The sequence below is a fragment of the Eurypyga helias genome, unplaced genomic scaffold, assembly GCF_000690775.1.
Source record: "Eurypyga helias isolate BGI_N326 unplaced genomic scaffold, ASM69077v1 scaffold13455, whole genome shotgun sequence".
In the NCBI taxonomy this organism is placed as follows: Eukaryota; Metazoa; Chordata; class Aves; order Eurypygiformes; family Eurypygidae; genus Eurypyga; species Eurypyga helias.
In genome coordinates, this window is record NW_010249555.1 from 1 (window position 1) to 11,237 (window position 11,237).

The 11,237-nt window shown below is 41.7% G+C and overlaps 1 protein-coding gene across 1 annotated transcript in view; it reads left to right on the top strand.

Annotated features, from left to right (window-relative positions):
- Positions 1–320: 320 nt before the first annotated feature.
- RFC4 (replication factor C (activator 1) 4, 37kDa) overlaps positions 321–11,237 on the top strand; it is a gene marked incomplete at its 5' end in the record, with an annotated part of 12,249 nt that continues 1,332 nt past the window's right edge. Inside the window, 7 exons of the mRNA XM_010151407.1 lie at positions 321–425; positions 4,231–4,310; positions 5,598–5,717; positions 7,333–7,476; positions 7,739–7,859; positions 8,313–8,438; positions 10,051–10,131. Coding sequence (XP_010149709.1) covers positions 321–425; positions 4,231–4,310; positions 5,598–5,717; positions 7,333–7,476; positions 7,739–7,859; positions 8,313–8,438; positions 10,051–10,131 — 777 coding nt within the window. The remainder of the gene's footprint in view (positions 426–4,230; positions 4,311–5,597; positions 5,718–7,332; positions 7,477–7,738; positions 7,860–8,312; positions 8,439–10,050; positions 10,132–11,237) is intronic.

An 11,237-nucleotide genomic window follows, 5' to 3' on the forward strand; every position in this document is an offset into this window, starting at 1 on the left:
GGTGCAGTCCCGCCGTGACTTGGTGCAGGAGTGCAGTCAATGCTTTGGTTTTGAGAAACCTTTGTCATCTCACAAAGGGGTGGAATAGTGCAGTCTGCAGTACAGTCGTGCTTCTAAAAACAGCTCGGGCTGGTGTTTACAATAGAAACAGACAAACGGCTTCCTGAGAAATGAGATCACTTCAGCAAAACAGACCAGAGGCATTAGACAGGTTGCATGTTAGGATTTTGACCTCAACTACAAAGTTCGCTGTAGTTCTTCAGTACCTGATGTAATTGGAAAGAAAATGTTGGGTTTCTTCGGAAACTGTTAGCTAATAAATTGCATCTGATATCTTTTTATTCAGTCGCCCTAAAAATGTGGATGAAGTCGCCTTCCAGGATGAAGTTGTTGCTGTGCTGAAAAAGTCCTTGGAAGGTGCTGATGTGAGTGTAACATTGACATCTACCCTATCAGTTTGTTTAGGCTGTGCTTTTTTCCAAATCTGGCCAAATTCATTCCTTCATACATGCTGAGACTTTTTTTTCTTCACATTTCACCTAGAAGCGTCATTCTTGTGCTCCAAAAGCTGTTTCTGTTTTTATGGGCTGCTAATGACCCCTGAACTGATCAGTGAATGTTCTGAAAATGACATTTGTGCTGTGTCTGTCTGCTCACCAGGAGCTAAAAGGTACCATGTGAGCCTTCCAGAGTTTCATGCAGGAAGCCTTTCACTCACAGTGTGCTCTGATGCGCTGTGTGCACAGGTAGTCAGTTGTTCATTTAATCAGAACTTGCGAAAGCAGAAGTACTTTATTTGTTTGAGCATAGGGAGTCAAAATGAAACTGGTATGACAGAGCTGGGAAAGACTTTTATAATTCTTTTCTTTAGTTCATGTCTCCAGATTCAGTTTACTTTGAGAATGCTGTTACAATGTGATCTTGTCATGTAACGTTGCACCCACAGGAATCTGGGTTTCAATACCAACGCTGCTATATTATATTTGTACAGTTGAGGTAATTAGTAAGGAACTATTAACAACTAAGGAGAAATGAGGTGCTGCCACCCATTCTGTCTGGATGTATCACTCATGTACCATGGCTTAGGTGATGGGTGGTGAGGTTCTATTTTGAGCAGTGGCTATTTAAAACCTTGCAGCTTCTGGATCAGTAACGTTTCTCGGATTATGAGCCTAGTACACTTGTGTTGACTTTCTGCTTCCTGAGTTGAAAAGAAAACTTGTGCTTGCGGTTACAGGCTTTGTATTTTGCCACAGGTACCCAAACTCATCAAGGCATTTGAGAACAAAATTCATGCAAGTACTTTAAAATATTTGACGCTTTGAAAATTTGGATAGCTTTGTTAGTTCTTGAAAGGACTGTCAAAAAGGCAAAAGTGTAATTTAAACTCTGAGGTGGCTGGTACTTCTTTCAGAAGTTCTTACTGAATTTGGAGATCTAGGGAGATCAAAGAAGCAGCTGTGACGACACTGTAGGTTTGAGTCATGTGCTTTATTTAAACCTTAATGTTGAAAATGGAGAGCCAGTCCTTTGTTGATTGGCCTCTATTTGTGGTCCTTGGTTTGGGAGCTGCTACATGGAGCAGGATTCTTAAGGCCCTGATATATCTCCATCTGTAATCCCAAGCATCTGTCTCTTTATGAACGGGTGAGACCAAAGTCCAAGTGGTTTTAAACTGGAGAATTTGTTTTTTGCCTGCCTGGGCTGTTGATTTGTTGTTGCTTTTTGCAAAGAAACTGACAAGTGTCATAGTATTCTTAAATTTTCCTTTCCTTCATGCTGTCTTAATGACTGAGAAGACAGTTAGTTGTAGGATTGTCATTGTAATTTACATCTTCCCTTGTACTGAAACTTCTAGAAAAGGACTTTGGGTTTGCGCTATATGCGGTAACTTTCCCATAAGCAGGGTGATGCCTGCAGGTATCCTGCTTACCCCTGGCAAGCATGGAAAAATGGATAACCAGATCAGGTTACGGTCTGTTTAAAAATACTGCCACAGTTGCATAAAGGATTAGGCTGTGCTTGGTGAAAAAGCAGTGGAAATGCTGGTGATAACTTCAATGAGAAACGAGTAGAAATGAGGTTGAAAGAGAAACAATAGGAAAGTATGGGTTTAATGGAATTAGGAAATGGGGAAGCAGATTCTAAAGAAAACTCTTTACCTGATAATGCTTGTTTTGAGAACTAGTAAGAGTGTGAATTAGCAGAGAGGCATGAAATCGAGTCTCCACAAAAATGTACACCCTTGTGGTGTGCTAACTTAACTTGGTGCTTGGTGAATTTTCAGCTGTCATTCAGTGAACATTTCCTCTCTCTGCACCTAAAAGATACAGGGGGGTAATAGTGTTGTGGTGTCTAATTAAACTTGTAAAACTTGTGTTAGTACTGAATGCTCTTTAAGGGAAACAAGCAATGAATGATGGGCAGAAAGAGCAAGTAAAACTTGAAATAGGTTTATTTGCTATAAATCGATTGAGGATTGAAATTCTTCTATCTGTACTTTTACAGTACATACAGTTGAATCTGTTCTCTATTTTTCAGTTGCTAAAGTGGGATGCTTCTTACCGAAGTGGTCTGCCCCTATTTCACTTTCCGATTATGGATTGTGTACTCCTGCATTTTTCTCCGCGCTTGGGATGTCTTTGGTTTTGCTGTTCCCATTCTGTCTGCATTGCTTGCTATGTTCAGGAAAAAAAAAATCTCTAATTTTAGTTGATTCATGTTAAAACCAGAACACTTATTAAAGGCTGGAAATCAAGTCAGACGGAGAGATTTGTCTTTTTGCTGTTGATTGGAGGGAACTCTAGAATGCTTGTTCTAAGAATGTAGAACTGGAACATCCCCCACTGTCCAAGGCAGCCGTTTTAAAGTGCAGTCTGATAATTTGTGAGAGGGAGTACTTGAAATAGTAGTATGGAAAGTTACTGCTCATATGCTAATTAGAAAGCTTCCTGATTTTGCCCAAAATTTAGTCATGACTAGCTTACACAAATTCTGTTTATTGCCAACTTTGTTCTTTGTCTCTGTGTTGCTCTGATGTTTTTATGGAGATCAGTCATATTCCCCCTCAGCTTTTGTTTTGCTGAGCTAACTAAAGAAAACTTTAAAAAGTCACTTCTCATCAGACAAGCTTGCTCTTCACTCCTTTAATTACCTTTCACAGTTTGGATTCACCATCCTTGACTAAGGATGACCTGAACTGTGTGTAGCTTTCCAGGTGACGTCTTATTAGCCCCATGTTAGTATAAATATTCTTTTTTGTTTAAAGTGCACATCCTAGGACCACAGTGTTATACAGGCTTATACCGTTCCTGACTGACAGACAAAACAAAGTCAGCTTTTGTTTCATTCCAGCTGATGAATTCCAGACAACTAGCAGATATCTAGTTATAATGTCAAATTGTGAGATTGTATGCTTTGTGCTGCTAAATGGCATCCTGTAATTGTTACTGTGGCCTTTGCTGTGCTGCTTTGATCTTCCTGTGTCAGCATATTTCTTTCCCGCATTCCTATTCTTCATGCTGAGGTTATTAATTAAATTATTTGAAAGATCAGCTAACCTAATCTTTCTAAGAAATGCCACTGGTCTCCTCCTTTTTAAAATTCTTTAAATGGATGGAGCAGTCTGCCAGTGCTACGCATTCCAGGTGGTTGTTGCAAGCATCTCCGTGATTAGTGCTAGGATAGGTCTGCATTGCACTCACTGCAATATAGTGCAGGCGTTCACAAGCTACTTGTACTTGCTGCAGTGGAGTTAATGGCAGCACAGAATTCACAGCATGGCTTGAAAAGACAGCCCGGGGAGCTGAGAAAGTATGGGATAGTTAACCTGTGCCAAATTTTGTCACAGCTGCACTGCTAGTGCTATCGAGACTGTTGGAAGGGCATCTGTGGATAAATTTGCATGTCGCTGCAGTTGTAACGGTATGTTCTGTAGGCTTCAGTGATTTCGGACATGATGTGGCAGGAATATATCAAAGTAAAATATAAATGGACGTATAAATTTTGATAGAACGTGTGATGGTGCCACCAAAAAACCAGCTTGTTCATGCTGTTTGTCCTCCTTTAGAGCACTATGTGCAATGACCTAGAAGAAGAGACTTTATACTATTTACCAGGAGGAGTAGATAGCTTCTGTTCTGTTAAGTGCTCGGATTTTCAGTTTGTTTTCCTGTTTGTGGTTTGTTTGGTTTATTTGCTTTTTTAAAAAATGATGCCTTGCCGTTTCAGCTGCCCAATCTGTTGTTCTATGGCCCACCTGGAACTGGAAAGACTTCCACTATTTTAGCAGCTGCTAGAGAACTCTATGGGTAAGCTGGGGTCAAGTTGCTTTGCTGTAATCGACTGTCATGTGTCTTCTAATCACCTGCCAGGGTGCCTCTGGTTGTTCCCTGTTCTTATGCAGCTTCTAGAAACTTTCATACTTTTAAGGTCATTTTCAGGAATATCTTCACATTCTAATTCAGCTTTAATGTCAGATTTCTTTCTCATTTATCCTGTCACAAGTCACTGGTTTCTGTTACCAGTGTAGACTTACAACACCCGAGACTCTCAGCCATGTAACCCTATAGCAAAGAGTATGAACAGAAGTGGCTTGCATATGCCTCATTGAACTCTGTAAAGGAATCCCCATCTTAACGGTATATTCAGTGCGTCGTTAGTTACATGTACATCTCAAAGCACTTCTGAATCGTAATCTTTCTGTTATGCACCACTGAATTGCATCTGGAAGTAATATTAGAAGTCAGGCTAAAATTCATCAATTCACTTGTAATATTTGGGAGTTTCTCAGTAGTGAATTCAGTAACCCGCAAGCAAAAAAATGCTTGAGAAAGTGGTTTGATGTTGTGAGCAAATTTAATGTTGACTCTAGTACTGCCCCCCATAATTTTTGGCTTATGTTGCTTGTTTTTGGAGAGAAGCACTTCTAGCAGGAAAACGACTCCACATTGTGTGTCTGTTTGAATTCCCAGAATTTAAAATCCATTATATTCAATTTCTTTTTTTAATCAGAGGTGCTGCCATGTAGTACTGCTGCTAAATATTGCTGGTCTTATACTTTCTAGATGTTTGTTTCTGGTAGTACTGCAGTGGCAGAGCATTCCCAGTGACTCTCTGGGCACGTTGCTTGCTCTTCCACACTGCCCACAGCACGTAAGCAGGGAGGTGTGTAATACAGAGCTCTGCACTTGAAGCCAGCTTCCTACTTTTTTTTCCTGAATAACTGATGTAATTTTATGCTTCATTGTTTTCTGCAGTCTGGGAGGAAATTGTAAAAATAGCTAATGGAAATTCATACCTAGCATTTAATGATCTCAATTTAACTGTCTTTCACCAAAGTATGTTATTTAGTAGTCATCGTAGAATGGTTTGGGTTGGAAGGGACCCTAAAGATCATGCAGTTCCAACCCCCCTGCCACAGGCAGGGGCACATTCCACAGGGTCAGGTTGCTCAAAGCCTCATCCAGCCTGACCTGGAACACTGGCTAGCAAAAATAATACCTGCCATTTGCAAGGGCCAGAAGGACTGTCACTGTATTTTGTAATGTATCATTACAAGAGTTAGCAGCTAACGTGTTGTAATAAAAATTTTGCAGGCCTGAATTATTCCGGCAAAGAGTCCTTGAGTTAAATGCTTCTGATGAGCGTGGGATACAAGTGATTCGAGAAAAAGTGAAGGCTTTTGCTCAGCTAACCGCATCTGGAAGCCGTTCGGAGTAAGTGCTGGATCAAACCCCTCTTGCTTAGGACAAAGCATGTAGTTTTTGTTTAGGTTAACTTCATAATTGTAATATCAGTGATGGGTCAGCACTGCCTGGGCACACACACAGTGTTTTGGCTAAGCTTTGACTTCATGTCATTTCATGCTGAGAATTTGAATTCCTGGGAGGAGCTATTACGAGTGCTGTTGAGAGAGAGGCAGACACCACCTCAAACAATCAAGCCTTCTGGATTTGAGGATGTTGCTTTTGCAAACGTTGTTTGACTACAGAAAAGCTTCTTTGGGTAAATTGTTGTGGAAGTTACTTCTCTCGTACCTCTGATCTGCACCACCTCATACAAGGTGGGTGCTAGTTTATAAGATGCTGACAGGGTTCTGGTGTTGGGTGGCGAGAAGCCCTGTGCAGGTGAAGCCCTGTGTGTGGAAAAAAACAGGTTGTGGGAAATAGCAGGAAGAAACTGCATGGCAGGACTGTCTGGAAAGAAATGGTATTGTGTACTGAAATTAGTCTGTTGGAGTGTTCTTTAAAGTTCAGGGAATCGGGAAGCCTGTAGAAAGAAAAGCTGCATTAGTTGTTAAAAGAAGAAACTTAAAGCAAGATGTGCTGGGTTCAGTCAGTTCAGTCTCTTTACCGTGGCTGCTAGGAAGCTGTTCCTGGATGCAGAGAGCAGCACTGATCAGTTCTTAGCTGGCGCTGGGGAATGCCTGCACGGAATTCAAGGTCTTTCTCAGCTTCTGATACTGCAGCTGCGTTCCCAGCTCTCGCTGTCTCGCTACAGGCAGTGCTCGGACACACAGGGCACCTGACCCAAACTGACCAAGGAAGTATTTCATCCCATAGTACGTCATGCTCGGGGCAGAGGCGAGTAGGGGCTTTCCTCTGTCGGACTGTCTTGCTCATTCACTCCCATACACTTGCTAATCCTCACCCTGACTCCTGCGTTAGCTGCTTTGCTAACTTTCGTGCTGGCTCGTTCGTGAGGGAGTTGGTGGGTTTGTTTAGTTTCCCCGCTCGTGCTAGCACTGATAGGGTTCACTCGGAATCTGCTGCGACAGCTCTTGGGCTCTGGCCCTCAAGCTGTGGCTCTCTGGCTGCGATCGCTCTTGGGCTGCGGCTCTTGGGCTCTCGGTATCATATTGTATCATATGTTTTATTGTCTATTATTTTAATTATTTATTATTAGTAGTATTTGTATATGTTCATTTAGATTCAATTAGTGAATCACTCTTATCTCAGTTTTATGAGCTTCCTTATTTCTTTTTCTTCCAATTCTCCCTTTCTGCTGGAGGAGGGGAAGGGGGAATTTGGGAGAGCGGCTTTGTGGTATTTTGCTAGCCGGAGACACGAGTCTCCACGACACAAGTACATATTTCAGAGGAATTTTGCAGTCTGCAAGTGTCAGTCTTTCTATGGGAACTCAGTCCCCCTCTTTATTACCAGTATTAGTCCTTTATCTAAAAATAATCAAAAAAGATTGAACCTCTGAATATGTCCTATTCATTGGGTACAAATATTGAAGTAAAATGACTGACTATTTGCAGTGATTTTTTTTTTCCTACTTTGTCTATACATTGCATGTCTCCTGGGTAACAGATTTCGTATTTTGCAGTGGTAAAGTTTGTCCTCCTTTTAAAATTGTAATCCTGGATGAAGCAGACTCAATGACCTCAGCAGCCCAGGCAGCCTTAAGACGCACAATGGAAAAAGAATCTAAAACAACACGTTTCTGCCTTATTTGTAACTACATCAGCAGGTGTGTGTGGAATTTGTTGCTTGTTTAGACTTGTTGCTCTTCCTATTCTGTACTTTTTTTTTTCCTCTTCACTGATGCTGTTTTCATAGTTTGAAGTTAACAGAGATGTAGCTATGTGAATAGGAGACTGGAGACAATGTTTAGCTATCAGCTTGTACAGTGTTGCAGCTTTAAGGTTCTGCTGCCCTTTTCTGCCTTGGTAGCTTTGTGTGAACGTGACCCATGCGTTTGTTTACCAAGCACTTACCTTCCTGTCTTTCAGAATAATCGAACCTTTAACATCTCGATGCTCCAAATTCCGCTTCAAGCCTTTGTCAGACAAAATCCAGCAGCAGAGGCTATTGGACGTTTCTGAGAAGGAACATGTGAAAATCAGTAGTGAGGTAACTTTATCATTGCCCTGTAATACTATTGCTTAATCCAGTGCATAATCGCATTACAGTACAAGAGGCTATGTCAGCGTACTTTTCCAGGCTACTCAGTTGTATTAAATACAATATATAAACTCATTTAGATATTATTCTCCTTCCTAGATTGGATGAATTTTAAGAGTCTTCCTAAAACTAAAGAAATGTCCAGCAGAGAAAGCTGAAGCAAAACTATAGAGCTTTTTGTTCTGTGCTGAGTACACTTGCAGTAAGCTGTGCTTCGCTCTGAAACTGTCAGCACACGTTTATATTAGTAGAGAGGCTGCTTTGTAACTTGTGTGTTGTGCCCATCTGAAACAATCTGCTCCAGGTGCTGCTTGATATCTGAAAATCGATGTGCTGAGAAAGTGTACTGGATTTTAATTAACAGTGAACATATAACTTGGCATTTTCTGACGTTATTTTCAGGCAGTATCCTACCTTGTGAAAGTGTCCGAAGGCGACTTAAGAAAAGCAATTACCTTTCTTCAAAGTGCCACTCGCCTAATGGGTGGGAAAGAGATCACAGAAAAGATAGTCACTGAGATTGCTGGGGTAAGCTATGCCTTGCAGTTTCTCCTGTAATTCATCTGAAACATGTCTGTGTAGTAAGTGTACATGCTACCTTTGCTCAAAGTTTGGTACAAAAATTGATTTATACCCCTCAGTGTTGCAGTACGGCACTGATACACTATCCACCAGAATTCTAAAGACTGACTGTTTCTGTACACTTATTACATAGCAAGTTTCTAGCAATTTATACTGTAAGAGAAGGAAATCTGTAAGAGCGGCGTGCAATTCAAACGGAAGTTGAAATATTCTGCCCTTAAATGCAAAAGGTATTGCGATTGTGGGGCAGTAGACTAGAATGTCCTTTCGGTGCTGTCACATATGTGAGTGTGTGTATAAGTGTTAGGTCATTGCAAAATATGGTTTGGAAACACCACAGGGAATGACTTTCAGTAGCGCCTCGTTTTCAACGTAACGTTCACAGCGACAGCGTCTCTTCAAGGATCTGTGTAGATTTTGCTTTTTACCAAAACAGCAGTGATCTCTTCTAGAATGACACAGATAATACTGACAGGGACAGGAGAAACCTGAGAGGAAATGCATTTAACACTTGTGTGAAGGGGTTCCTATAGCAACAAAACATTTATCCCCCAAAGCAAGGAATGTGAGATTAGGAGCTGAGGAGCTGCAAACTAAATGTGCTTTCATGATGGACACACTTCCCTTGGAGGTGTTAACCATCACAGCTAGGCGTAAGGGTTGTGAGGTTTATACTTTGGTGGAACCAGAGCCGGTTCCTACGGTGTGTGTTTTACAGAACAGTCGTAAATAACTTTCTCGGTGAACTCATTCAGTTCTGTGTATCTAGCTGCAGAAAAGAGACGGATTTCACTTATGCATATTGGTAAATCACAGTTTCTAAGAAACCTGACAGAAGTTGATGATGATGATAGGAAACAAAAGCATGAAATTCTGTTATTGAATAATGCTTGTTTAGACCAAAGGAACCCAACCTTACATCTTCATAAAGTCTTCAGAGTTCTTAGTCATACACAATTTCTGTGATCCTGGAGTGACATTAGTGCAAAACATTATTAAAGAAGCCTTGACCGAACTGTCCAGACCCTCAGCTGATGGGAGTGACAGTGGGTAGAGGAGAATGTTGGCAGGGCTGCCCTGCTCACAGCTAAGTAACAGCATCTGTCAACCTTTTTTCTTTGGATTTAACTGTCCCATCTTGTTGCATTGGGCTTTTTTTGTATGTCCCTGGTGCGTCACTGGAGGAAAAACTGATGTGCGGTTTTGCTTCGGCGCAGGATGGTACAGAGCGTGTTGCCTGATCTGAGCGTTAAAGTAGGTCCCCACTTAGTGTCCTCAAAAAGCCATCGTGTGTTTGCATTCATGAACGTGGCTTGACAAGTCACTATCAACAGATCATTTTTATTTTAGTATCACTAGTGTAGGACAAGTATTACAGCCTAGCTTTTGCTCTTAGAATCCAGCCAGTCTGTTGTTTATATTTGCATGAAAATGGTTGAGGAATGAAATGCTAAAATGCCTTCCTTCATAAACAGTTTGTGTCTCTTACTGTGAGTGAGTGTCAATTTGATCTAAAGTCCACAAAGCTGAAATTAGGAAATGTAACTTCTTGTTACAGGTGATCCCGAAAGAAGCAACTGATGAGCTGCTGTCTGTCTGCCAGAGTGGTTCGTTTGAGAAACTGGAAACGCTGGCAAAGGTAGAGTCCTCTTAGTGCTCTAGCCTGGATTTTTTTTCTAGGTCACTGCTCTGTGAACCCTGTTGCTGGGCTGCAGCTGAAGGAGCTTTGTGCTCGGGTCAGTCAGGAAGCATGTCTTTTACCGGCCAGTACTCTGATCTGTCCAAGCTGCAGAGAGGATTCCCTGCCAAGGGGACTGAGGCTCACTCCTGAGTTACACGGGTGCATGGGGAGCTGTTAAGATGAGTGAGGCAGAGCAGGAATTCCTAGCGAGACACTTGGCTCGGGCCTTTAGAACTGTGCCTTCAGTGGGCTGGACTGGTCACCTTGGTTACACAGAAGCTGTGGTGGATGAGAAGTATCAGAACAAGGCTGTAATAAGCCGTCAGTTTAAAAATATTCCCTGTTAAGCTGGCAGTACACTAGTGAGTAAGTTGTCTCACAAACTTCAGTAAGGTCGATCTCACTGGAAAAGGCACCAGCTACTGGTTTATAGAGGTGGATTTATTTTCTTTAATACAGAAAAGGTTCTTCCTGCCTTTGGAGAATGGGAAATTCCTAATCTTGTGAGTTTAAAGGATGCTCAGGGACTTGAGCAAAGGATACCACGGTGTCTGGTGCGTGTAGATCTCAGGAGGTGATGATACAGAGTTTCTAAATCCTCAGAGCTGGTGTAGTCTTCCATCAAACCATGATCTGATCTAACGTTGTAGCTGGGGACTCTTCTCTGGTTTCTAGTGCAGGTACTTCATGGTGGGGGTTTGTTCCCCATCTGAGTGCTGCATACACAGTGGGCGCCGTCGAACGCAGCTTCTGTAAAGCAGGGGTGTGCACTTTGCTGCACAGAAAAACAGGGTGGCACCAACTCTAGTTTCATAAACTCGCTGCCTAAATGGCCTCATGGAACACTGTTCTTAGTATCTGCTGGCTGTGTAACTGGTCATTACTGGTTTGGTTTTTTTTAAAAAAAAAAACAAACCCAAAACTATCTTTAGTTGCCACGGTTTTTATTTTTTTAAACTGTTTTGGCCTTACCGATCTCTGTGCCCCAGGCTAGCAACTTCCTGATGAAGGAAGTAAATCAAAGTAGGTGGCACTTTGAAATGTGAAGGTGTGAAGCTGCTACA